This window comes from Zootoca vivipara, chromosome Z1, assembly GCF_965207765.1.
Source record: "Zootoca vivipara chromosome Z1, rZooViv2.hap1.1, whole genome shotgun sequence".
NCBI lineage: Eukaryota > Metazoa > Chordata > Lepidosauria > Squamata > Lacertidae > Zootoca > Zootoca vivipara.
In genome coordinates this window covers 54,912,183-54,939,996 of record NC_142583.1, presented here as the reverse complement: position 1 = coordinate 54,939,996, position 27,814 = coordinate 54,912,183, and the positions used below count along the sequence as shown (strand labels likewise).

The 27,814-nt window shown below is 43.9% G+C and overlaps 2 protein-coding genes across 4 annotated transcripts in view; one reads left to right on the top strand and one right to left on the bottom strand.

Annotated features, from left to right (window-relative positions):
• DAPP1 (dual adaptor of phosphotyrosine and 3-phosphoinositides 1) overlaps window positions 1–18,845 on the top strand; it is a 31,775-nt gene extending 12,930 nt beyond the window's left edge. Inside the window, exons 2-9 of the mRNA XM_035112008.3 lie at window positions 5,024–5,146; window positions 6,099–6,232; window positions 11,631–11,761; window positions 13,568–13,615; window positions 14,355–14,417; window positions 14,832–14,917; window positions 16,164–16,251; window positions 17,419–18,845. Of these exons, the coding sequence (XP_034967899.1) occupies window positions 5,024–5,146; window positions 6,099–6,232; window positions 11,631–11,761; window positions 13,568–13,615; window positions 14,355–14,417; window positions 14,832–14,917; window positions 16,164–16,251; window positions 17,419–17,472 (727 nt within the window). The 3' untranslated portion in view covers window positions 17,473–18,845. The remainder of the gene's footprint in view (window positions 1–5,023; window positions 5,147–6,098; window positions 6,233–11,630; window positions 11,762–13,567; window positions 13,616–14,354; window positions 14,418–14,831; window positions 14,918–16,163; window positions 16,252–17,418) is intronic.
• Window positions 18,846–19,439: 594 nt separating this feature from the next.
• LAMTOR3 (late endosomal/lysosomal adaptor, MAPK and MTOR activator 3) lies at window positions 19,440–27,287 on the bottom strand. Of its 3 annotated transcripts, none has more exons than XM_035112010.3 (7): window positions 27,043–27,287; window positions 24,618–24,660; window positions 24,332–24,366; window positions 22,819–22,877; window positions 21,555–21,688; window positions 21,028–21,091; window positions 19,440–20,253 (listed from the first exon to the last, which is right to left on the bottom strand). In XM_035112010.3, the coding sequence occupies exons 2-7, from the start codon at window positions 24,624–24,626 to the stop codon at window positions 20,180–20,182; spliced, it is 375 nt and encodes a 124-aa protein (XP_034967901.1). In that variant the 5' UTR covers window positions 24,627–24,660; window positions 27,043–27,287; the 3' UTR covers window positions 19,440–20,179. The 3 variants fall into 3 exon arrangements, with proteins under 3 accessions (XP_034967901.1, XP_034967900.1, XP_034967902.1); XM_035112009.3 differs by having other exon boundaries at window positions 27,164–27,287; XM_035112011.3 differs by having other exon boundaries at window positions 27,207–27,287.
• Between the last annotated feature and the right edge of the window lie 527 nt (window positions 27,288–27,814).

The window sequence follows — 27,814 nt, the reverse complement described above, 5'->3', positions numbered from 1 at the left end:
CGAACTCGGTCTTAGCACACTTCGACGAGAGGCTGCCAGTGGTGCTGGCATGCGACGCCTCTCCCTATGGCATCGGCGCTGTCCTGGGACACCAACTCCCGGATGGAAGAGAGGTGCCGGTGGCATACTTCTCCCAGACGCTTGCTGCAGCCGAACGAAACTACTCACAGATTGACAAGGAGGGTCTGGCAATCGTGAAGGGCGTAAAAAAATTCCATGATTTCTTGTACGGGCGGCCCTTTACCATAGTGACTGACCACAAGCCGTTGCTTGGCCTGTTTGCCCCTGAGAAGCAGACCCCCCAAGTGTTGTCTCCACGTGTCCTCAGGTGGTCAATTTTCCTTGCCGGCTACCAGTATGCACTAATCCACCGCCCTGGGAAGGCGATGGGCCACGCAGACGCCCTCAGCAGGCTACCACTACCAGAAACAGGCCCCGACCCAGCGCCTGCGCAAGAGGTTATGACCCTGGAGCTGCTTCCCGACCGACCCATTGGATTGGGATAGAGAGATAGAGGCCTGGGTCCAACACTGCCAGACCTGCCAAGAATCCCGCCCGGATCCCCCAAGGGCCCCAGTCCAGCCCTGGGAGTCCGCCCGACATCCATGGTCACGCTTGCACGTGGACTTCGCTGGCCCCTTCCAGGGAAAAACATTCTTCATAGTGGTGGATTCCTACACCAAATGGCTGGAGGTCGCACTGGTACCATCCACTTCTACGGCGGCAGCCATCCGGGTACTACGTAAGCTGTTTGCGACCCACGGGCTCCCTGACACCCTCGTCTCGGACAATGGAACCGCATTCACGTCAGAGGAGTTCCAGACCTTCACAGCGCAGAACGCCATCCGCCACATCCGCTCAGCACCATTCCACCCTGCCACCAATGGCCAAGCGGAGCGCATGGTGCGGACCACCAAGGACAGCCTCCGCCGCATGACACAAGGGGACTGGGAATACCGCCTTGCCGCATTTCTTCTAGCACAGCACAGCACCCCAAGCACAACGACGGGCCGGAGCCCAGCTGAATTACTAATGGGCCGGCGCCTTGCAACTAGACTGGACCGACTTCACCCCGACAGAGCTCAGGATGAGGTAGTGGTGGGGAAAGGCAGGAACCCCCGGACATTTGTGGCCCAGGACCCAGTGTATGCAAAGAATTTTGGGGCAGGCCCAGCATGGGTACCCGCAACAGTCACCAAGGTGACCAGTCCCGTGTCGTACGAGGTACTAACGGAAGGGGGGCAATGTTGGCGCCGCCACTGCGACCAGCTACGGCGACGATTCCCAGGAGGAACCCAGGAGGAGAGCGGGACAGAGGGGTCCCAAGGGGACAGCAGGGCAGTGAGGCCTGTAGAGCGAGAGGGGTGGGCAGGGGAAGCAGAAGCAGTAGGCACAGAGGGGCGCCCCGAGGCTGGAAGGACACCGGAACCAGAGCTACAACCTAGTGGTTCAGTGGCGCCAGACCAGACAGCCCTGGCACAGCCAGCAGCCTCGGAACACGAGCCAGAACCAGAACCCCTGACCAAGGGGTTATTATATATCTACAGTGGTACCTCTACTTACGAATTTAATGCGTTCCGAATGCACATTCATAAGTCGAAAAAAATTGTAAGTCGAATCCTATAGGAATGCATTGGGAGAAAAAATTCGTAAGTAGAAAAAAATCCTATCTAAACAGCATCCAAGATGACGGATGGAGCTCCATTCGTAAGTAGAAACATTCATAAGTAGAGTTATTTGTAAGTAGAGGTACCACTGTATATAAGATACCAATATTTGTAAAGATCTTCCTCAGATTGCTAATGCCCTGTGCAAAAGATTGATATTTATGAGCACTACTGCAACTTTGGTCCCTCCTTCTGTTTCTACAGCTCAATTACACTGGTTTTATATCTAAAACATCTTGCATTAAATGCCTAGCTTGGGTCACTAGATGTCTACTACAGTCACACCTCGGTTTAAGTACGCTTCGGTTTGAGTACTTTCAGTTTAAGTACTCCACGGACCCGCCTGGAACGGATTAATCCACTTTCCATTCCTTTCAATGGGAAAGTTTGCTTCAGGTTAAGTACCCTTCACGTTAAGTACAGACTTCTGGAACCAATTGTGTACTTAAACTGAGGTACCACTGTACATGTAATAAGTAGTAGATGATTGAGGTGATATTGAGGTTGGCTGCATGCAGAGGCGCGTGTGAAGTATATATGTAGCTCAGCACAGCAGCATTTATGGCATGCTTCATCTGTCGAAAAGGGGAAGTGTAACAATAAGATGGCTTCCTGGAAAAAAAAGACTTCAGGAAATGCAGATTTAGAAACTCGAGAATGTCTTGTGCAGTCGAAACCACTGGTTTACACATGGATGCACAGAAGGCGCTTTAACCCGACCTTTGACAGGTAAAACATTTTTGTTTCGTTCATCTCCACCTCTTTTTCCAAGTTTATACTATTGGGTTCCGCTTGGGACAAATTTACTTATTACCAGTGCTATTTTTCTAGAAAAAGAGGTGCCGAAACTCACTATGAACTTGTTCTCTTATAATGACAATGGCGCCCACCTGAGAGAGAGGCGCCAGAACTCACCTGGGGTCCAGTGAGTTCTGGCTGAAAAAAAGCCCTGCTTGCTTATTTATTTATTTATTTATTTATTTATTTATTTATTTATTTATTGTTGTAGTTGTATCCTACCATTCCTTCAAGGAGCTCAAGCTTCCATACGTGGTTCTGCTCCTCTCCATTTTATCTTCACAACAACCCTGGGAGGGAGGGCTGAGTGGTTGTGACTGACCCAGCAAGCTTCGCGGCCGAATGGGGAGTTGGACTCTGATCTCCCTGGTCTTAGGCCAACACTCTAATCACCGAACCATACAGTACTGGTTTTTATCATTATAACAGTTTTATCTCTTTCTATAATTGTATCTTCCATTGCTGTAACCTGCCTTGGAGTTACTGGGGTAGATAAGGAAACATATGAATAAGTAGGCAGCCCTGTTTAGGGAGGCTTTTAATGTTTAATAGATTACTTTATTTCATTTTTCTGTTGGATGCTGCCCAGAGTGGCTGGGGAAACCCAGCCAGATGGGCGGGGTATAAATAAATAAATAAATAATAATAATAATAATAATAATAATAATAATAATAATAATAATAATTAAAACCAGGAGCGGCCCAAGCGTTGCAGAGAGAAAGGTGGCTGTACCAGGCAGCTGATTTAGGGTGTCTTGAAAAGGTAGCAGGTTGTTAGGTATTTGTTGTCATTTTGCAGCCAGGAAAATACATATGTGGGCTGGGGAGTCGCTTGTAGGGTTTTCTGTCTCAGGTGCCAAAATGACTTGGTCAGTCTTGGGCATCACACAGCTTCCCTTGGGGTGGGGGTGGGGAGGCGAGTAGCAGGATGTGCTTCGGGCAGCAAAATGCCTTGAACAAATTCTTAACACTATTCTTGGCAGATTCCTTTTCTTTCAGCCTAACCCACCTGATAAAATAAGCGACATAAGAATGATAGTGAACTTTGCACATGGAAAAGCATACCCATGGGGTGGTGGTGGTGGGGCGAACAGAACAATATTGGACAGGGATATCATAAAGTCTCTCTGTGTATCTATATATCTAATCTCTTACTCCTCCACTGCCTGCAAAAAGGGCATTCAGACATTCAGGAAAAGTATATTATTATATTATGTGTCAGGAAAAGTATATTATTTTGTATAAATTTTGGGGGGGCTCATGGGGAGGATGAATAATGAATACAAAGATAAAATTATTAGTATCGGTATTCCTGGGTACCAGTCTGGGTTTGCCGACCAGCTTCTCCACTTCATTGGGGTAGGTTTTGTACGGTAGTTTAAGAAATCCCTGGTATAAATCATTAAGGTGGAAGTCTCTGTTGGATGGGTCAGGCACACAGATGTCATCGTACTGTACAATTTGTTGGCTGTAAACAATAGATTTTATAGTGGATGGGTGGAAGATGCACCAGGTGGAGCGGTTGGCAGGTTTCTCCTTTAAAGTGATCCTTAGACAGGGGTCCCCAAACTAAGGCCCGGGGGCCGAATGCGGCCCAATCGCCTTCTAAATCTGGCCCGCGGTCGGTCCCGGAATCAGCATATTTTTACATGAGTAGGATGTGTCCTTTTATTTAAAATGCATCTCTAGGTTATTTGTGGGGCCTGCCTGGTGTTTTTACATGAGTAGAATGTGTCTTTTTATTTAAAATGCATCTCTGGGTTATTTGTGGGGCATAGGAATTCATTCATATTTTTTTCCAAAATATAGTCCGGCCCCCCCACAAGGTCTGAGGGACAGTGGACCGGCCCACTGCTGAAAAAGTTTGCTGACCCCTGTCCTTAGATGTCCTTTGTGTAGTTGCTCAGTAGTGTCTATATGGTAGACATTTCTACACACCAGCCCAATCTCCAAGCGGTGAGAGATGTTCCCGGTGTTCCAATGCTTGCCTATATATATATTTTTTTGGGGGGGGGAGGGTTGGAATGAAGGGCAGCAGAAACTACAAAGGGGGGGGGCAGAATCTTCCACTGCAGACACAGCTCACAAGCTGCCCATGCAATGAGCAATTAGGAGCGCACTTAGAATGTGCTCCCAATGCTTTCTTTTGAAGTTCTTTAGATGTTATGGTGATGCCAAGTCACCACGGTGTGTGTGTGTGTGTGTAGGGGAGTTGGTGAAGTTCAGGATTCAGCCCAGTCAGATCCTGTTCTCCTCCCCTTATCTGTTTATCTATCTATTTCAGATCACATTCCATGCCTAATAATAACAATAATTTATTTTTTATACCCCGCCCATCTGGCTGGGTTTCCCAGGCACTGGCTCATGAAAACCTATGGCATAATAAATGCTATTAATAATCTTCCTCAAGTCTCTGTTGCTTTTTGCTGTAACAGAGTAACACAGCTATCCCCCTGGAAATATGATCTTATGAGATTTTCATAAGAGAAAAGTTTCCCCCCGCCACTATAGCTTACAATACAGCAGCTAATGGATGCTGAACTTTGATGTTTTGTTAGGTGGTACCATGACAGTCTTACTCGCCATGCAGCGGAGGCGCTTCTTCTTTCCAATGGTAGTGATGGAAGCTACCTCCTAAGGAAGAGCGATGGCAAGGCTGATCTTTACTCTCTCTCAGTAAGGTACAGTATCTTCACTATCCCTCACGTCATCCCATACTGTTGAGATCAACAGTTGTGACCTTCCTCTCCTCCTCCTCTTCTTCCTCCTCCTGCTGCTGCTGCTGCTGCTGCTGTTTTTCCTGTAATTTTGTTGGAAGCTGCCAAGAGTGGCTGGGGCAACCCAGTCAGATGGAAAGGATATAAGAAATTTATTTGTTGTTGTTGTTAATATGATGATGATGTCCCATCTCTATTGTATATTTGGTGTCTGGGTTTACCGTAATGGCATGTGACTATTCAATATACAGTGGTACCTCTACTTACGAATTTAATGCGTTCCAAACACACATTCGTAAGTAGAAAAAAATTGCAAGTCGAATCCCATAGGCATGCATTGGGAGAAAAAATTCGTAAGTAGAAAAAATCCTATCTAAACCGCATCCAAGATGGCGGACAGAGCTCCATTCGTAAGTAGAAACATTCGTAAGTAGAAACATTCGTAAGTAGAGGTACCACTGTACTTCCAAATGAGATCTGCCTGATACCATCATTGAATGCTCAGTGTTGCGCTGGGTAGCTTTGAGAGCCTGGTGTGATATTGATATCATCCATCTACCTACCTGCCTGCCTGCCCATATATACCTATCGCTTCTGTATCTACCCCCATCTAGCCCCCATCTACTTTCCACTGTGGTTGCTCTGTATGCCATGGGAACAGCAATAAAGGGACAACAGAAAATGAAACTGGACTTGCTGAGAATGGGCAACTAACAAACTCTTGTGATTGGTGGGATGCAATGGGCAGATGGAGGGAGGCTGTAAAGACAGAGTAGGAACAAGCTGCTCATGCATACAAAGGGTTGTCTTCTCTGATAGCTCACCTGGTGTCTTGACATCTCCATAAAATTTACCATCCTTCCTGAGCTAAGAAGAATGCACATTTCATGTTTCAACAGTCTTATTTTTGTTTCAGAGCAAGGGATTCTGTGAAACATTTTCATGTGGAGTACACTGGGTCTTCATACAAGTTTGGTTTTAACGAGTTTCTAAGCTTGAGAGACCTGATCATGCACTTTGCAAATCAGCCTTTAATTGGCAGCGAGACAGGTAACTTACATTTGCTTATCTATCCATCTAGCTGTTAAAATATTTTAGATATTTGTTTACCTGGGTTGTGTCTGACCTAAGTTAAGAGAAGATCTATGGAAATGAATGGATTTCAGTTAGTCATGTCCATTAATTTCAAGAGTTCAATTCTGAGTAGGAGCTCAGTACCTTTTTATACACTTGGATGTTCCTTTGTTTTATTAGTTCTGTTCTTCTTCCCTCTTTTAGGATATGACAGAATCCACCGATTGTGCTTCCTTATGTTGTATATCAGGGTATAGCCAACAGGTATTTTGGACTGCAATGTCCACCATCCCTTTCCATCTCTGCTCTAGCTGAGGCTGATGGGAGTTGCAGCCCAAAATCACATGGGCTATCTCTGTTTTACATTATATTAGACTGCATTTGGTGTTCAGGCATTGCACTAGTGATATTATTTTGCACAGTAGAGTAAGAAATAATCGATTAGGCATTGAAGCTGGGGTGGCTAAGGTCCACCCTGGGGGCCAGGTCAAGCATTCATTTTTTCTGACACCCCAAGATCCTACTAATTCGGTGGTGGCATCAAAAATGAAATGAAATGAGATGAAAAAATAAAATAGTAGACACTGCACTGCAGTGGGTGGGGGAGTTTTCTGAAGGCTTCAACCCTATGCACATTTGCCTGGGAACAAATCTCATTGACATCAATGGGGTTTATTTCCATTCCTATCAATGGGGTTTTCTTATGGGGTTCACTTCACAATGTATAGGATTGTCTGCTAAGTGCTGGATCTCTTGAGCTTTTTTTTTATCCACCAGGTGTTTTTTAGTTCTCTGGTTCTTCTTTGAACCTCAGCTTTAGCGTCGGCATAGGTTTTTTTCTTAGTGGCAAGACAGGTGAACTAATATCAGTGTACTGAAAGAAGCAAAGATCACCAGTGTTAAAGCAATGATTCTTCAATATCAACATCAACTTCGTTGGACTGGTCATGTTGTGCAGATGCCTGATGATCATCTTCCAAAGCAACTACCGTGTTTCTCATATTATAAGACATGTCTTATATTTATTTTTTCCTCAAAAACACACACTATGGCTTATTTTCAAGGGATGTCTTATTTTTTTCCTCCTCCTCCTGCCGTGGCCAGCATTGCTGCTGCGCCTATCACTATGTCTTATTTTCGGGGTATGGCTTATATTCCTTGAATGCTTAAAAATCCTGCTATGGCTTATTTTATGGGTATGTCTTAAAATATGAGAAACAGGGTACTCTATTCCAAACTTAAAAATGGAAAGCGTAATGCTGGTGGTCAACAAAAGAGGTTTAAAGACTGTCTCAAGGCAAATCTAAAAAAAATGTAGTATAAACACTGACAGCTGGGAAACATTGGCCTGCGAGCGCTCCAGTTGGAGATCAGCTTTTACCAAAGGTGTCATGGGCTTTGAAGACACTCAATCTCAGGACACAAGGGAGAAACGTGCTAAGAGCACTTGGGAAATCCACACCGTGATCAACCCCCGCCCGGAAACCAATGTCCCCACTGTGGAAGGATGTGTGGATCCAGAATTGGCCTCCACAGTTAAAACTGTGTTTATGAAAGACAATCTTACTTGGATACGAGTGATCACCAAAGAAGAAGAAAGAAGTATAGGATTGTGCTGCCAGTATATTCCTGATGCAACAGTTGGTCTGATTTTATTTATTTTTTTGATGTTTTTTTTTACAAGCATTGTTGTATGTATTGCATTTTGGATCAATAATTTATCCTCCTTACTTAATATTCACATTTCAATAGATCTTATCAGATTAGTGATGAAAGGGGTAATAGAGAAGCAAGAGTAGCCCGTGGGTTTGGTGTTGGTGCTGTTTTAAAGAGCTACTGCTTTCCAGGCCAGAAAGGGTTTAATCTCTTTGAAGTGTCATATCTATTTCCTGACATGAGTGTTAAACCCCCATTGACTTGGCCCCGACTGACTCAGTGCCCTGAAACTTGAGCTGTGTTGTTAAACAGCTCCTAAATAGGTTTGTTATTTAACACAAGAGGTGACCGAGGTCCTCTTCCCCCCCCCTCCAATGTTTGGTATTGGTCCAGATGGAAAATAAAGGCTCCAATTATCAACTGATTAGCTGGCAAATAAGATTTATGGGGACTGAAATTCAAGAGCACTAAAATATCTGGCTAACCTGAAAGAAGCAGTGCTGGTCATGGACTATGAGCAGTCCTGGGCTCTAATTCATACTTTGACAGAATCCTGCCCCTGTGGCCTTTGTTCAGGGGTATCCTTTTCTGAATCAGCTCCCTACATGCCCGCATTACTTTTGTTCAGATTTTGGGGTTCAAGGAAAGATCTATCTAAGTATTCCTTTGCTTGGTGAGAGGTTGGTGGATGTGGGACATATACAAACCAATGACCTGCTTTAGCATGCCCTAACTCTACTCCAGTCCTCTACTCAGCCCTGTCTTTTCCTGACTTTGCATGGTCTGGACCACCATAAGTCCTATGTGTAAGGAGTGATTTCACCTTCCTGTCATTTATCCTTTTCTTTGCTGGAGAGGAAGAACAATCAACAATACAACTATGAGTCCCTTTCTCAAAGCTTCCCAAGTTTATTGCTTCCAGAAATAAAACCAAAGAGACTCAGGACATGGCCAGAAATCAGTGCAACATTATCTTTGCTGTTTGTAGCTGTGAGTCTGGACAGTATCTGGGTGAGAGACCAGCTGGGAATCTTGTAGATACTGCCTTGAGCTCCGTGGATGAAAGATGGGATATCAATGGTCAAATAAAAGACTTGCATAGTATCCATCAAAGTCATCCTATTCACAGGAGTTCTGCTTGCACAGTGGAACTTCTCTCTCCCTGCTTCCCCCACCCAACCCCAAATCATGTTCTGGGATTTCCCCCAAGTCTCAAACAGATTTGGGGGTTATGCTGGGAAAGGAGAGGGAGGGTAAATTCAATTGCACAAGTCTTTGTGCAGTTGGGACTACTTCGGATACAACCCGTTGTGGGTGGATGATAGAACACCAGCCCCTATTATACTTGCCTGGACATAAAAGGCCCTTCTCCAGTTTTCCCTACCTAAAGAGGTGAAGTGGATGACTATTAGCAGAGGGCCTTTTTGCTGATTGTGCCCAGATTATAGAATGCCCTCCCCAATGAAACTTGTCTTGTGCTTGCATTAAGATGCTTTTAGCATCAGGTGAAGATGCATTTAATCTCCCAGGCCTTTTAGAACTATGTTATTTTATCTTGGAGCTGTTGATTTCAGCTTGATTTTAAAAGCTGGATTACACAATGCTTAAAAGAAATGTTTTAGAGCATATTTCAGTGCTTTAATTGTATATTGTTTGAACCCTGTGAGAACCACTTGTACCGTGTTGATTTGGTGGCCAACAAATGTTTAAAATATATAACACCCCCCAATCATTATTATTTTAAAAGTTGTAAAGTTTATAATTGGTTTATTTTATGACTGAATAAAACTTTATTGCTGAAACCCATAGGTCACCACAATATAAATAGAACGAACAATCATTTCAGTATACAGTATTCAGCAAACAAATATATATACACAAAAAGAAACAGAAAAATGATACTTCCCTGCCCAATGTAAATCCTTCATCCCACCTTCACTGTAAGCTGTTAAAAATACAACAGAATGAATGCCTATCCCACTTATACACCCTAATTCTTTTCTGATTAACCTTGCACACGATTGTTCTTCCATCCTTTCCCCACCACCAACTCCCCAGCCATCTGCTAGATCCATTAACAGTTAAGGAGTTAATGCTACCTGAGATCAGTGAATCTGATCTCCAGTGTTGAATGACAGACTTGCCTAGTGGCTTACCAGCTCCCCTAATCAGATTCTGCGAGCTCTGTGAAGCTCCTTTCATGTGCCTAAAATGGACAGTGCCACCAGCTGGAAAACAGGCGTTGAACTTCACAGCACCACTTCCACCTTGCTTGCGTCTGTGAAACAATACTCAGGAACAGAAGGTTGACACTTGAGCTAAATAATTCCCAAGTTCATAACGCAAGCAATCCAAATTCCACAAAGCCTGGGAGATTTAAAAAACGGCTCAATAGATTACAAATCTCAAACCTTCCTTTGCCCAATTAAAATTCTGTGAAGCTCTTGTTGCCTCGTGGAAGGTGAAGCAGGTCACACTCAGGGTAATGTGGCTGCTGCCTGTCATAACAGCCACAAAGAGGAGAAATTGCCTTAGGGGTGTAGGAAGGGGGGTGCGGTTCACCCCAGGCATCACCCTGAGGGGGGGGAACAAAATGGCAGGCATGCATCTCGGGTGCCCGTAGGCTCCACGCTGTCCGCCTGCTGCCTTCCCCCCAGCTGTAGGGTGGCTGAGGCCCGGCGGCACTGTCTGTGCATTCATACTGGGCACCCTGCGTGTCGCCTGTGCATCAGTATTGGGTGTTGCGCGCACTGCCGAACGGTTCGCCCCCCCCCCGGCACATCGCACCAGGTGCCCGAGAAACTTCCTCCGCCACTGAACTGCCTGACCGAAGATTGCACCACATTGGCAGATCAGTGGCTGGTTCAGCCGAAGGTCTGCTTGAGGGGGGCAATGTTTTTAAAGGTACCAAAAAAGTGGTACGTAATCTCAGGGTGTGGCGCTCCAAGATGTGCTGGGACACATAGACCTCATCTGCCCATGAGCTAAGGTCTTTGGTTGTGCCACAGCTTGCTGAGGCCCATCTTACGACAACCTGGAGCTGGTCCTTTTCCATTGTGATACCCAGCTTATGAAACCACCTCTTTCTTTCCGAGGCACACATCAAAGTTCTGGAAGGCTTTGCAGAGGCCTCGCACTCCCTTCCCAGAGCCCAATGAGGTAGGGTTAGTCACACAGGGCTGCTTCAATTCAAACTACAAGAAAGAAGATTCCACCTAAACATTAGGAAGAACTTCCTGACAGTAAGAGCTGTTCGACAGTGGAATTTGCTGCCAGGGAGTGTGGTGGAGTCTCCTTCTTTGGAGGTCTTTAAGCAGAGGTTTGACAGACATATGTCAAGAATGCTTTGAAGGTGTTTCCTGCTTGGCAGGGGGTTGGACTGGATGGCCCTTGTGGTCTCTTCCAACTCTATGATTCTATGGTTCCGGGGGTCTTCATGACTTTGCTCAATTCTGCCTTTGCACACAACCCCCCCCCCCTGATCCCCACGTAAGTTGTGTGCCTACTGTACTCTAATAAATATCCTGTGTCAAGGGTAAGGGTCTAGACTATATGATCCATTTAGGTCTCTCAATTGGTTTGATTCTGTGGCTTTTTTAAACTATTGCTTGATCTTCTGCCAGCTCATCTGCCATTTGGGTTTTTTGAGTGCTTCCTGCAGGGTAGTGGCTGCATTTCCCTTTTCTGTACAGGTGACTTAGCTTTCACTTTCTTTTAGGCACCCTGATTATATTGAAGAACCCATATCCGAAGATGGTGGAAGAGCCTTCCATTTACGAATCTGTGCGGGTTCACACGGCAATGCAGACCGGAAAGACGGAAATTGACCTTGTCCCCAACGCGCCGTCAGTGAGTCACTGCTTTTAAGTGTTACTCCCTGTTCAGTAGCAGCAGCTTGGGGGAGATTTATAGTTTTCCTCCAGGTCTGCAATCTGGGTCCTGATTGTATCTAGTCACCTCTCCTCCCAATTTGCAAAAAGCATCTTTGTCATTGCATCTAGATTGGCCCTTAGGGTGTGTGGAGTGAGTCAGGGGTTCCTGGTTCGAATCTTATCTCAGTCATTAGTTCATTAAGTGATCCCAGACTCAGGCTGCTGATAGGTTCATTCTAGGATCCTTGAGGTATTATAAATAATGCATAGTAGGGTTGCCTCTTTTTCCAAGACACACCCTCCTTTTCATGGGTAGAGTTGTCATAGCGATCCAAAGTTAAAAGTAGAAGTTGGCAAATGTGTCCTCTTTTTTTGCTCTTGAAAATATGGCAACCCTACTAAAAGCACAGTATTTTCTTTCTTTCTTTGAGCTTGGCTATGTGTGGTGTCGTTGTTAGAGTGTTGGACTAGGACTCGTGGGACCAGTGTTCAAATCCCCACTCAGCCATGAATCTCATGGGGTGACCTTCAGTCAGAGTCTTATCAGTGTAACCTACCTCACAGGGTTGTTGTGAAGGGAAAAAATGGAGAAGGACCATGTATGCTGCCTTAAGCTTCATAGAGGAAACCAATGAAAGTGAATAATAATAATAATTAATAATAGTCTTTGTAGAGAACAAGGGCTGTCATTTCCTGGAAGGGTTTGTTTGTTTGCTTTTTAAAAAACCCACTTCTGCTTTCTTGCCTGTGTCATTAATGGTCTTTGACCATCTGAGACACATCATGCTGTTAGCCATCAAGGCCTAGTTCAGCATTTTAGTGCCACATTACTGCACATATTCAATAAACACATTGTTGGAAGTCAAACAATGCTGAATTGCCGTAGGATTTATTTTAAATTTGACCCTCTGTGCCCTTTGACAGCATATACCTCAAAGAACATGACAAGTGGCTGGTTTAATCTGTGATACAAGAGGGTGTCATTTCATCAGAACCAACAGAATTAAGACAAGTCACAACAGTTCCTAGAGTGTCCACCAAGAGGAACTCACCTGGAGGGACACCTGACTAAGTTCAGCTTCCTGTTCCTCCAGACATGCAGATGAGATGGGTTAGCTGGCAGAGAAAAGCCCCTAGCCAGCAGCCATTCTCTCTCTTAGCCATCTCTTCTTCAATGGTAACACATCTCAAGAGAATCTACAGTTAGGATGGTTCTCCCTCTCGGCTTGCTGCCAAGAGAGAGACCAGATGGAGCCTCACTTTACTAAGTAGACTCCAGATGTACATATTTGTAACTTTTCTACGTAAGCCTGCCTTTCTGAGATTATGCTGTTAACTCAGGATGAACCTGTAAGTAAAGAACACTGTGTTGTGTATTTCTTTTAAGAGGGACAAAGGGGATTTGTCAGGAAGTATAATATTGTTGTATAGGTTCTAATGAACCTAACACTCACTTTTGCTGTGCACAAAAGGGGAATGTCACTCTGCTGATATTGGAAGCCTGATAACACAAGCTTGGATAGGATCTAATAATATATCCTAATCCACATCCCTAACATTCCCACAAGGTGTAGACAGGGGCCCATACGTTTGGCAGAGAACACAGTGGCCCAGTTTTAAGGATAAAATGAACAGACAGCTATGAGGTCATAAAAGCTACTGCTGTGTTTCGTTTCACCAGCTTGTGTAATGACGATGATCAAAACGAATGTGTAGCCTACTTGTTCCTGCCTTCATCCCCCCCCCACACGTTTGGGTTAACCTTCACCTCTTTTTATTGCAGTTAGGCACAAAAGAAGGATATTTGACGAAACAAGGCAGAATAGTTAAGGTAAGAAGTGTGCCTCTCCTTGCATTCCAATGCAAATGTAATAAATAATAGTAATAATCCATGCTATTTTTCTTGAAAAAGAGGTGCCGGAATTCACTAGGAACACCTCTCTTGTTCTCATAAAATGGCAATGGAGCCCACTTGAGAGGTGCCAGAACTGACTTCCAGTGAGTTCTGGCTGAAAAAAGCCCTAGTAATAATAATAAAATAATATATATTTGATCTGCACAGCAACAAATATAGGGTTGTCAGTACTGTATAAATGTTCTGAAGCAGAAGAGAAGAAAGGGAGCTCATTTTCAATGCCTGTGTTGCCATTAGATATATATAATATATCCAGTGGCACCTTAGAGGCCAACTAAGTTTGTTCTTGATATGAGTTTTCGTGTGCATGCACACTTCTTCAGATACCATGTGCAGATTTACTGAGAGGGCCATGAGACTGAGGGCCGCCAGCTGAAGGACAATAGCCCCTCCTGTGTGAACATCTAATTAAGATCTCATCTGTTTCATTTTAATTGTGTTGTGCTGAATTCCGAGACAGCACATTTTATTGTTATATATAGCATTTTTCTTTTTTCTTTCCTTTTTTTACCAGGTTATGTAATATGAATCCTTTGTTGCAATGGCCTGTAGGCCACGCAAATAAAGTTTTACTTTAGATACCATGTGTTGCCATTTTCATTCTTATATTTTTTCAAATGTCTAAGTTCCTCTAATATCAACTTTATTCTTTCAGAATTGGAAAACCAGGTGGTTTACACTGCACAGGAATGAGCTGAAATATTACAAAGACCAGACGGTGAGTTGGCAAGTTGAACTTGGGCGACCATGTTTCAATCCCTTGAGTTTGCTGCATATGGACATGAGTGTTGAGATCCTTCCAAACCATGTGGGCCAAAGGAAGGCAATTTCTCTAAGCAAACGCCCTCCTGCTAATGGCTCCCAGTGGTTCCCACACGCTCCACATTACCCTGTGGAAGTCTTAATCATTTCTACCGGTGGCTTGTCAGTTCAGTCAACATGGGGAGTGGGTGGATGACGCAAGCACCGCTTCTTTATTATATAGGTGGGTGCCAGTACATATGTGGGTAATAGTGCTTGTGCAGACAGGGCCTCACTTATTCCTCAGCATCTTTATCTGGGGAGTTGGGGGTTCTGCTCATTACAGGGGGAGGGGAAAGAATGATTGTTTCAAAGATAACTTACTTTTAAGTCCACAGAGCCAATCAGAGCGCTTGACCTAACAGAATGCTCAGCTGTGCAGTTCGACTATTCACAGGACAAAGTCAATTGTTTTTGGTAAGTTGAGACCTAGATAAAAATTACCGTTTGTAAAATTACTTCAAATGGCTCTGAATACTCGTGAACTATCATGAATGAAGACAATAAAATTATTAGTCTGTCTTCTCAGCAGCCCAGTGAATGCCCACTCTTCCAATTTACAAGCCTCACCTCTGAACTTCACAGAGTGATTTTCCTGCTGTCCTTGATGTCTCGTCTCAACAGCTTTACACTACAGCTGCCCTTTCCTTGACTTTATTCTTTCCTTCTTGCTTTCTGTCTTACTGTGGCTTAGCATGGGGGAATGGGCATCCCTCAGTGGCAGAGCATCTGTTTTGCTAGCAGAGGGTATCTCCAGGTAGACGCTTGCTTGAAGCCCTGGAGAGCTGCCACTGTCAGTGCAGATAATGCTGAGCAAGATGGACCAGTGGTTCAACTGGGTATAAGGCAACTTCCTTTGTGTCTATGAATGAGCTTATTCTTAACCAAGGCAGCCTTTGAGGTCCACATTTGTTGTTTTCTGCATGCAGAACCTTGGCTATTCAAGAATGCCCCAAAGCACATACCCTTACAAAATTCTGTTGATTAATATGCTAATAATACTTGTACTTTAAAATGTTCTTATTTTTTTTAACCACTCATACCCTCCTCCAGCATTTTACACATGAGAAATCTCCAGTTCTCCTTCAAGGCTGTGTGTACACCCTCTGTTTACTCTGCATCCAGTGTGTTCCCATTGTGGGTCTGGGATAGCAGTATATTGAATCTACATTATCCAGAATCTATATCCTGTATCTATCCTGTAATTTCTTAGCAAATATACTGTATTTTTACATGTTTTTCCACAAACCAGCTTTGATCCAAACTGAGAAAAGAGAATGACCTAGCAGCATTTTAAACTGGTTGTGTGTATGTAGCCAGCCAGCATTGCTGCCGAAGACCCTAAGTTAATTCTGTATGCTGATGAAGTGACAGAGGGGAAATGTCTTTTTCAGCTGCTTTTATTTTGCCACTGGCTCTGTGTTTTACGGTAGCATTTTGACCCTTCTTTTCAGTTTTTTCAGTTTTTTTAATGTTAGCTGCTTTGAATTCTTACTTGGAGTAAAAGTGGATTCGGTTTTTGTTTGTTTATAAAACAAACCAAAACTAAAACCTCCCTTTAGCTTCAATTCTTATTTGGTAAAATGTGGTATGGGTGTTGGCTGCAGCTAGTATTGCTTATGCTTGTGATACAAAGTATTTTTACAATTTTTCTTTTTTACAGTTTAGTATTCCCACTGAGAACATATTACCTTTATGCAAAGACTGGAGTAGAAGCAGACGAATGGATTAAAATACTGCAATGGAAACTGGTAAGGAAGTGCCTATCCCTCAAGATCAGATGAGTGTTTGAACTTTTGCTTGGTGCATTTAAGATAAAAGGAAACATTTCATGTTAAAAATGTGTAATGCCGAACCCTTTATTTCCTCACTGGCCTTACTATGCATGTAAAAAGAGAAAGTGGTATCCCTAGCCTTTAAACAAGTATATAAACTAAGAAGGTCTGTAGCTCAGAGATATAGAGCACATACTTTTACCTAAACAATATCATTTTGTACCCAGCCTCTCCACACAGAGGAGTGAGTCTGCGATCCTGGAGAGCCACTGTCAGAGAGCATAAAGTTTAGACAACACTGAGTTAGCTAGATGGGCCAATGTTCTGATTCAGGGTAAGGCAACTTCCTATTTTCTTATCCGAAAGCCAGTGCAGAAGTCATGATGCTTCTGTGCAGCAGAGACCCAGTTTTCCATTCTATTTGCTGTTATTTTGCACTGCATCAGAGAGGATTTCCATAGTCACCCCCCCCCCCCGAGCTTCATTGGTGAAGGGGGACAAAACCACAAGAGAGGAAATAACTCTGAATCCCTGCTCCACAGGCTGAATTGTAGCCACGGTTTCTTTGTTAGTGTGCACTAGGGTGTGGGCATCTAGTCCCGCTGCACTGAGGTGATGGGGCATAGCTATACTGTACTGAGGAAGGAGGGCAACAGAAGTGAGGGGGCTTCCTTGGACAAGGCATGGAGGACATAGCTGTTCAGCCCTGGAGGCGATGGGTGGCGGCAGCAGTGGACCAGAGGAAAGGATTACAAGCCTAGTATTTGCACATGTTTAGGCTCAGTTATTTCTTGTGCAGCACATAACGGAAACAGTAGCCTGTTTTGCATGTCACTCTAAGCCAAAACTTGACAGCTCAGCCCAGAAGCAGAATGCCCAGAGAGGCCATGGACCTTCCTTCCGGGAACCCACATACTTGCAATAAGCTATGGTTTGGTTTAGTGTGATAAACAAACCAGGCCAACTATCTGCACCGCAGCCACCAGTTAACTTCTGATACCTGCCAGTGCAGGCCTACCAAGCTGGATGATTAGGGGACAATCAAAAAGAACATCACCTTAATGGAGATTAATATAAAGAAAAAAATATCCCATTTGATAAGCTCATCTGTGTTATATAAATACCAGGTTTTTCTTTTTGTAGTCGCAGATAAGGAGACAAGCACGCCAGCGTGACTCAGGCACATTCAGGCCGTAGCTATTTCTTCAGCAAGATCTGCCACAAAGGCCCAGGTTGGTTCAAATTAATGCTCCATCAAAACTGTCATTGCGAACATAAGATCTTCTGCACTGGTTAAAAGCAAAAACCCATCAAGCCCATCCAGATGCCCAAAGAAAACCTACAAAGGTGGCATGTTGGAGATGCCAATCTTTGTTCCCAGCATTTGATAACTAGAAGAATGCGACCTTTAAAGATGGATATTCAGCTTTTAGCTATTGTGGCTAATGGCTACTGAAGGCCTATGCTCCATGAATTTGTCTAACCCTCTTTAAAAGCCATCATACGTATTCACTAACAGCTGATCCTCATACGCTGATGTCTAAGGTTCTACTTCCTATGGTGTGATTTCCACACACCTGCTGCACCAAATGAATGAACTTTCAGCTTAAATGTCTTGGATCTTCTCACAGCATGGGTCATTGTGTTACCTCTGAAGATGTTCATCCTTACACATCTGGCATGGACTGTTTTCTCAGCCATTTACACCATGTACTATAGCATAAGTGGACTTCTGGTCCCACACAGACTTCTGCAATTTGTTAGTGACCCATGACCGTGTCTGAGAATGTTTGCTCCCATGTGCATTGCACCACAGATGGAAAGATTCATCTCCATCGACATTGGCTAATTCAAATGGAACTTGTGTGTCGGAATGTGCACCCAGCAATAAAATCTGCATACATTTAACACGTATGCAGTGTTTGGTCTAGCAGGGAAAACCACATTAGGAAGTTATTTCTCTCACTTGCTGGATCATGGCAAATGCATCGGACAAGACACCCATCTAGTCCAGCTTTTTATCTTCCATGGTGGCCAGCCAAATCTTATGGAAACACACCAGCAGCAGCGTGAGGGGGGGGGATGTGTTCAGCATACAATGCCAATAATTCTAAGCCTCTCCCACATGCTCTTTAGAAACCAAGCTCAATACATAAAGTCACAACACTTGGTTTGGAGAAAATTACCATGGAGGCATGCAAAAGCAGACTGCCAATATATTTTAGTGAAATGTCCTTTTTATATGTGTGTGTTAATGAGCATAAGTACCAACAGCATTCAAAGTGCTCTTCTAATTACTGTAAGGTAAGATAACTTGGGACCAGCCTACTGTACTAGTTGTTACTGTTTTTTAACCCTGTAACGCAACCATTTTTATTCTCTGTGTGTTCTATTATTTAATATTATTCTGTGTTAGCAGCAGGAACATTTCAAAATATACTGTGAGTGCTGGGAATCAGGGTAGGTGTAGAGAACAGGACCACACGAATGAAGGCTTTTCAAGGCTGTATCTGGAACAATTTCATGCATTTTGTATCTCTTGTAAAATTTCTAATAAAAAGAAAAGAGAACATCCTGTCTGTATTCTAGAGTAACAGGGTACAGCTTCGCAAGTAGGGACCTGTTGTTTTTTTTAAAGCATCTTTTAGCGGGAAATGTCAGATGTCTCAAATGTTTGTGCAATGCTCAGATACTTGCAGCATTTCCTTCCTTTCCTGGAATTTGAGACACACTTCTCCCCCTGGGACACAGGTAGTACAGTGCAAAGAGATAATAGCAGTACAATCCTATCATTGCCTATTCAGAAGCCCGATTGAATTCAACAGGACTTACTCACAGCTAAGTGGGGTTACAACTGCATACCTGGGCTAAGAATGAGCAACACTGAAATAAACAGGGATCGTGCTGTTATTCTCTCTGCACAGTGTCCAACTAAGTTCACCCTTGCCCGGGTTTTTATTTTACCTCATCAAAGCAGGAGGGTTCTCCAGATGCTGTTGAACAATAAGTCCCATCAGCCCCAGCAAGTTGTAATTCTACATCATATGGAAGGCCAAAGTTCTCTCCACATCTGCACCAAAGAAACAACACTATCCAAATCTAAGGAAGCTAGCCAGAATGCTGTTTTGCAAGATTCTTCTCGCTGGTAATAATCAGGCTACATATCTTATTCACACACTTTTATTTCAATCTGTTTAGGGACATGCAAAAAGGTAAAATGAAGCAGCAAAGCAACATAATTACATGAACTCAAATAGAAATGGGATAAAACAAGAAATTTCATCCTTCTGTTTTACAAATATATGCAAACGAACACTGATTGATGCGAGCTCAGCTGTAGCTGTACTGAAGAGAACTAGCATGTACCTGTTTTTTATAAAAACTTCCAGGCCATTAGTATTTCTCTATCCAAACAAACCATGAGTCAGATTGCACATCAATGCTAGAAAAGCTTCCCCTCACAATGTGAGCAAATATTAGGAAGTCTTCATTGCAAGACTGGGAAAGGAAAACATATTTTTGCACGGTTCATATAGTGGTAGTTCAAAGACAGGCACACCCGTTACTTGTACAGCAAGTGAGCTGGGGGTGGCCAATTCTGAACAAACAGTAATTTCCCCCCCTATGAAATAACTTCAGGCATGCAGAATATAACTCCATGGGAGTCATCAGCTGGTCTCCACAATACCCTGTAGTTTTAACAAATAAACCTGCAGCCAGAACCCCCTTCTCCCCATCGTATTCTATATTTTGCTCTATATGCAACTTGTTTAAATTATTTAAAACAAGAGAAAGTAGCATTTGCTCCAAGACACTTGTTACACGGCAGTGGGTTGGAAAAAAGAAATCAACCTCTCCTGTCCAGCATTCAAGAGATGCTTCACTCTGGAGATAAAGTGCCAGGTTAAGAGACTTCCACTACTTGCCATAGCTCTTCAAATAAGGGAGCAAGCTCTTTTTCCAAGCTTACGATCAGCCCTACACAAACACATATATAAAGTGGGAAGGGAAGAGATAGAAAAACAAAGTTTATATATCATACTAGAGGGATCCATTTGTAAACGCAAACTGATCACCTGTCAATAAATTATTTGGGGAAACTGAACTTCATGCCAACATTTTGGCACAGGAGCAAGCACCAAAGGAGAGGACATTCTCACTGCCACTGACTATAAACTAGATACTTGCAGAGGCAACACAGGGTCTGGTCCCGGCCCATAAGAGCTTTCATTCCCTTTGCTCCAGTGCTGAGACCACACTCTGCTCCTTGCGCCAAAGCAGCAGTATACACAATCACCTCTGCTGAGCCATCCCTTAACAGGAGTGGAGAACCTGTGTTCCTGCATAATTTTATGCAGGTGGGGGAAACCTAGACCTCTGTCAAGGGCAAACTGTCCCTCCTCACTCCCACACAGCCCACAGGGCAAGGAGGAAGAGAGAAAGAGGGGTGCCTTGCTCCCAGTTGGCCCATCCCCTGCCCTAGGAAAATCTCATGTGGCTTTTTCAAGGTGAGGGGACTAGTGGAGCTGAGCTGTCCTGTCACTGTGACTTTTGGTGTAAAGCTCTGCTATCATATTATCCACAATTTGGGAGTTGGAGAGGAAACTGCCTGCCAATTTCATGCAACTGGCCTTTTTCTTTTAAGCAAGTAGAGAGCTTTTTGAAAAACCACAAGTGTACCCACATATTACAACTTAAATCTAGCAGAATGGGTGCTGAAGGCAGCAAAGCCTCTCAGTCCTGAAGACGTACCTGTGTTGGCATTGCTGCTAGCGATGAAACTCACAACCAAAGGCAACCTGTTGAACTGAACCACCTACAAGAAGCAAGACATTTCATTTCAGAATCCAGCACACAGTAAATGTTTTCTGGCAGGGGGTTCACTAGCCTCTTATGGTTCTAACCAGGTTCCATTTGTTGCTGAACTCCTATCAGCCCTTACCATTGGCCATGTTGCTTGGGGCTGATGGCAGTTGGAGCCCATCATTACAGAACATTACTGGCAGCCATTGGTGGGGTAAGGATGAGAATAGATTTTTACAAGACACTTGCACACAATGCATCAGCAATGTAGTGCTGTTAACAATAATTTTCTAGACTAATTAAAAAGGTAAAGGAAACATCCTGCCAGATTTTGAATACTAGCCAAAACAGCTAGGCACAAACAGATTGCTTGCTGAAACAGAACACCACTCCTCCCATTCCAATACAATGCTTCATTACATTACTTGCAAAATCCATTCCTTTGCCAATTCTTGAAGGAAGGCAATACATCTTACCTGGTATGTGTTGTAGTAACAAATGATGCTTTTGTTTTTTGAAAGCCCAAGTTTGCTGCCCTGGTCTGTTGCGAGTGCAAAGGTTGACAAGAAACCTGGTCGAAGAGCATGCTCTGGAGCATTATCATTGGCAACTAGAACAAGAGGACACTCTGTAGCCGGTCTCCAAATATTTTAACAGACACATTTTGCACAGATAACAGGCATTTTATTAGTTGAACCAGCAGCCCAAACTCAAGGGACTAGTCCTCGCAAGTGTAGTGAGATTGAAGCACAGTGCAATTCCAAAAGATATTGCAATACTATGGCACAGTTAACATTTTTAAAAGAAAAATAGTCAACAGTCATGACTGTGAAAGAAAGAACTTTTTGACAAAGCCAAGGTGTGTTCAAGTGGGTTCTTAATGCTCAGCAAGTGGAGTTAAAGTGCCCTCCAAGGTCAACTATCCATCTGCTTCAGGCAGAATTTCCTGAATTCCATCTCTTCTAACTACCCAAGAGCAAATCCGATACCCATCCTTTCCTTGCCTAAACTGTACTTCCCCCACTCCCCACCCCAAAATAGAATTGAAGGCAGTATACAAATTAAATCATCAAGCAATATACCAGCCTTTTTGAAGCTTGGGACCAAATAAGATGTTGGACTACATTATCCCACACCACTGGCTAATGGTCCGGGATGATGGAAGTTCTAGACCAACTATATTTGTAAAGGCACAAATATACAAAGCATGTAAACATCAAGCAACCATTTGCCATTTTACACTGGTTAATGCAGTATAGTATGGCAATAAAGACTGCAGTTTTGAGGACTGAGTGCACATAGCTCTGAATGCAGCTTTTTCTTCTAATGTAATTCGGGAGGAAACCAGTTCACACCGTTACCAAAGATCAAAGCACCAAGAAAGTGGTTAACACACACAGCTTCCCCAAACAGTTATTATTTTCTTCCACTTATTTTATCCAGGAAAGTGCATCACAGCTGACGAATAGGCATTGTGATCTCTGCTGACTCATGTTTACACTGGAAGCCAACAGAAGACTAGGGTGAAAGGGAGTGGATATGTGTGCTTAGTTATATTTAAAATTTCCCCTTAGGAATCAGGATGCACAAGAGAAGAGTTTAAAAGGTGAAAATGATTTCATGTTTTTGTCTGTTTCAAGGTAGGAGGATATGTCTTGCTTCTGAGCAAACAAGGATTTTATATTGCCATTAAATTGATGCAAATATCCTATCCAGATAAATACACAGGTTATCTCTTACCTTTGATAACAGGTACACCATCTCTGTCTGACACTACAATAGCATGGAGTCCCTCAACACTGGAAAAGTAAAATAGGTAGAATTTTTAGCAACCTAACCAGTAATACTGTCAACTATTTCACATTGATGGTGCCAGCTGCATCTTTTTTTAGCCTTACTCTGCTAATCAACTAATCAATTTAACAATTACAGCAGTAATGTACTGTATTAATGCCTCAATCAAAACCTGCAACATTCTCAAATCCATGTGAAGAATTTAAGGGTTCAAAAAATTATTCCCATTCTTTGTCCAAAAAAGAATTTGATGGGAAATACAGACCTAACTTTTAAGCGAAGCAGATGCATATATTCTACTTGAAACTACTTGGATAAAGGATGATAAAAGTCTAATGAAGTATTATGTCTTGGTTTGTAGTGTCAAAACTTTGGAACCATTTAATATTGATATTAGGTTACCTAATTATTAGGTTACTAAATCAAGGCTGGGACACGGGTGGCACTGTGGTCTAAACCACTGAGCCTAGGGCTTGCTGATCGGAAAGTTGGAGGTTCAAATCCCCTCGAGGGGGTGAGCTCCCGTTGCTCGGTCCCAGCTCCTGCCAACCTAGCAGTTCAAAAGCATGTCAAAGTGCAAGTAGATAAATAGGTAACGCTCTGGCAGGAAGGTAAATGGCGTTTCTGTGCGCTGCTCTGGTTTCGCCAGAAGTGGCTTAGTCATGCTGGCACATGACCAGGAAAAACTGTCTGTGGACAAATGCCAGCTCCCTCTGTCAGTCAGAGATGAGCACTGCAACCCCAGAGTCGTTCGCAACTGGACAAGGCTGGGAGCCACAGACACGTGTGTGAGAGGGGGGGGGGAGGAGATAACATTAGTTTCCTGCTGACATGGTATGTGTTGCAAGTTTCCCTGTCTTAAGCTGTGTACCTCCATGCAATCTCCTACAGCCCTCAGTATGAAGTTCCTCAATAAGTGGAGGGGCACAGCCCCCCCCACGCTTTCCAATTTAGGTACCCAAAAGCAACAATTTTTCAAGGTACAATATTCATAAGGTAAAGGGACCCCTCACCATTAGGTCCAGTCGTGACCGACTCTGGGGTTGCGGCACTCATCTTGCGTTATTGGCCGAGGGAGCCGACGTACAGCTTCCAGGTCATGTGGCCAGCATGACAAAGCCGCTTCTGGCGAACCAGAGCAGCGCATGGAAACGGCATTTACCTCCCCGCTGTAGCGGCACCTATTTATCTAATTGCACATTTGAACCGCTGACCTTCTGATCAGCAAGCCCTAGGCTCAGTGGTTTAGCCCACAGCGCCACCCGCGAACACATTAAATCCTACTAACTCCATAAGCATTACTGACTTAGAAGGACATTGCACTGAGATAAATGAGAATTATTCCCAAGTCTCATTTAGAGAATAGGTTTAGCACTGGGTTTGAAATGTCAACACAGGTTTCCTGATATGTGAAACTCAAAAGTTCAGAATGTAAATCTACAGAATGTAAATCCCTTACCTTGGGAGCTTTTTGTACAGGAACCTTTTCAATTCCTAGAAGAGGAAAGAAAAGGAAACTGTTTACCTTAGTCACTTACAGCACACATTAAGAGGTTATGTACTAGACAATTAACTACCTCTTCCATTCACACTCATCACTCACTGGAACCCTCCATTACACCATAAGCTTTCCCTGAAAGCAGGGGAAATAGCCATTCTGTTAGGCATAATACTTTGGTACACAGCTCTCTGTCACATTCAACAAGCCACTTCAAAATGTGCATTATAGTGCTAATTATACTTACATCTGCCATGTTGTCAGAAGTGTTCAAATGAACAGTCCAAACCCTTTGGAGGAGAAAAAGTTTTTGTGACAAAACGATTTGCCCTTCTATGTGAATATAGCAGAGAACAAGTTTCTACAACGCCACCCCTGCTACACTTAGCACTCACAGTGCTTTGCCTTGCATAGCAAAGCTTCTTCTCAAAGTCACCCAATGCAGAGTTGCTATTGGCAAATGTCAACCCATAGCAATTCCAACCCATGACAAGCCAAATCTGTGAAGCCCAACACCCAGGCATGGGACCATGGCTTTCTAGACAACAGAACTCTCCCAAAAAGAGTATGTGAAAAGCTGAAGGCAATGATTTTAAATGACTTAGTTTCTCCTGTAGCCACAAAAATTCTGAGCATAGCTGTCAAGTTTTCCCTTTTCTCGCGAGGAAGCCTATTCAGCATAAGGGAATTTCCCTTTAAAAAAGGGAGAACTTGACAGCTATGATTCTGAGTAGCAAGGTATACCCACTTATTTGTCTGGAGTGCTAATGTACTATATGACAGGGATCCTACAGACACAGGAGGAGGAAAATCTATACAGTGGTGCCTCGCTTAACGAAATTTCCGCTTAACGGAAGGATTTTTCTAGTGGAGGTTGCCTCGCTAGACGAATTCGTTTTACGAAAAATTCGTCTAGCAAATCGCGGTTTCCCATAGGAATGGATTGAAAATCAATTAATGTGTTCCTATGGGCAAAAAACTTTTTCAAAAAAATTCAATGCATTCCTATGGGATTCACTAGACGAATTTTTTGTTATAAGAAAAGACCCGTGGAACGAATTAAATTCGTCTAGCGAGGCACCATTGTATTGTAATTAGAACCCATTCTGAATGGTAAACAAAAGTCAGACAACACAAAACGTACAGAGTTACAGGACTTCAACAGCCCCCTCCCACACAAAAAGAAAAAAAACCCCAGGGTTACTGTGCTGATCTATTAGGGGAACCTATTCATATAGCAAGAGTAGTAGTATGTGTAGCATTGAACTAAGTTTTACTTGGACCCATTGAAAGTAATTTACATTATTAAGTCCATTGATTTAAATGGGCCTATTCTAAGTAAAACTTGTTTACTACCCAAAGCCTTTATTTGGAGCAACTAAAAAGAACCCTTCTTCAGGCAAATGCTAAACCCCACTCCAAAGGGGTTGGTGGGAGATAATGTTGGGCTGGATGAAACGTCCAGTGGTGCGGAAGAGTTTATACATGGGCTTAATTGGATTGACCCCATCTGGTGCAAAAAGAAAAAAAGGGCCATCAGGCAACAGCTACTCTGCCTTTGAAATGACTCAGTGCTTTACATTACATTGCAGGATACATATACTATATTTTCTAATTTTGCAACCTTAAGATAGATCCGCCCTTCAGTTGCTGGAGATAAGCTCAGTCATTTCCTTTAGACCTCCTCTGCTTCACCACCCACCCTTTGGCCTACCCCATTCTTGTGATTGTAATCTGCTTTAGCTGTTTTTAATTCTAAATTGTCATAACCCGCCCTGGAACCTGCAGGTGAAAGGCTAATAATCATAATCATAATAATGTGTGCTCCTGCGGCTTATGGAGGAGTCATGTGCACCACCAGCAATATGAAACCAAAATCTCACTGTCTCTCTCAAGTGTCAATGGTGATACAACACCAGCAGTATCTTATTGCGGTCTACCAATAATTATAATAATAATAAATTTATTATTTATACCCCAGCCATCTGGCTGGGTTTCCCCAGCCAGTCTGGGCAGCTTACAACAGAATATTAAAATACAATAATCTATTAAACATTAAAAGCTTCCCTAAACAGGGCTGCCTTCAGATGTCTTCTAAAAGTCTGGTAGTTGTTTTCCCTGTAACTGTACCAAGGTGGGGCTGTGACTTCGCCCACGCGAAGAGAAAAAGGTGAAAGCAAAAATGTACCAAATACACACCATTTGGCACTTATATATTTGGGGGGGGGGAGAGGTGGGGGGAGAGAAGCAGAGGATGTCAGCAGCAGCAGCGCTGATGACTCAATCGCCGCCCATCATTATCTCCCTACATAGGAGCCGACTCTTCTAGGGCAAAGGTCCCTTCAGCCCCCTCAATCAAATATTTGAAGGGCTCGGGCCCCCTCGAAGTTGACGGGTATTGCCATTCAAATGGTGTGGTGGGTAATCCGGGGGGGGGGCTTACTCGCCCAACCCCAGCTCCCCTCCCAGTATTGTATTCAAGTTGTCACAGAAGCCCGCCGCCGCCCAGACCCAGTTGCGGAAACAAGGACCGATGGCTCTCGGCTTCAGCTCCGAAATTATTAGGAAAGGGAGAGGACAGCGCAGCCGGCTTATCGCCACCTCCTCTTTTGAATACGGAATGAACTAAACGTCCCCTAATAATAATAGTTATAATAATGATAGTAACCCACTTGTTGGTCCCACAGCGACAAGCGAGGGGCAACACCCGGCGCCTTCCTGCCTTCCCTCCCTTCCCCTTGCAGCTCTCCCGAAGGCCTCTTAACTGTCGGGTCCCCCTTCCCCCATACGCACCTCCGCTTCCTTCCGGGTTCAACGCCTTTAACGGCCGCCCTACCTTTAAACGAGCAGCTGCGTCGTCTCCCTTTAAGTGAGCTCCTCCCCCTCCCGTCTACCCGGTCGCGTGACTGCCAAGCGTGAGGCAGAGCAACTTCTCCGGGTCGTTTCCGCTTCGGCGCCGAGGACGCGGGAAGGCAGACGCACGCGCCACTTCCGGTCTGGAGAGGGAACGGGGGTTGGGCGGGAGAGTGTCTGATTCGAAGTCGGGGAGGCGTCCGCTGCTGCGCACGCGTGGTTGCTGCTGCGTCAGGTGCGTCTTGCGTGGGTGCGCGCGCAAAGCGTCGAGGCTCCAGCTGTGTGTGGTCTAGGCTCCCGCTCTGAAGTGCATTTCGATCAGGCTGCTGAGGAGTGTTGCTGGCATTGCCGTCCCCGGATTTGCCTCGTCTAGAATAAGAAGATGGGAGCCAGCGGTATGTCGTCTAGCCTGGTGAGAGGATCCCTCCGCCCTGAACTGTGTTTTATGCCAGGCTCCTTGGGGTGCAGAAAGACTGGTACCAGACAACTGCAATGTCGGCTAATTTTTATTTGGTCTTTATGTACTTAAACCTAGATTACTATTATTTTGGTAATAATTGAATTTATTGTAAAATTGCTTGAGTTTTGTCA

Bases quoted from the DNA above. Each gene is read 5' to 3' on its own strand.
- LAMTOR3 (XM_035112010.3), bottom strand. The intron at 22,878-24,331 runs GTAAGGGATTTA...TTACTTTTCCAG, and splicing joins CTGTACAAAAAGCTCCCAAG to TGTTGAGGGACTCCATGCTA. The intron at 21,689-22,818 runs GTAAGAGATAAC...CTCTTGTTCTAG, and splicing joins TGGTGTACCTGTTATCAAAG to TTGCCAATGATAATGCTCCA.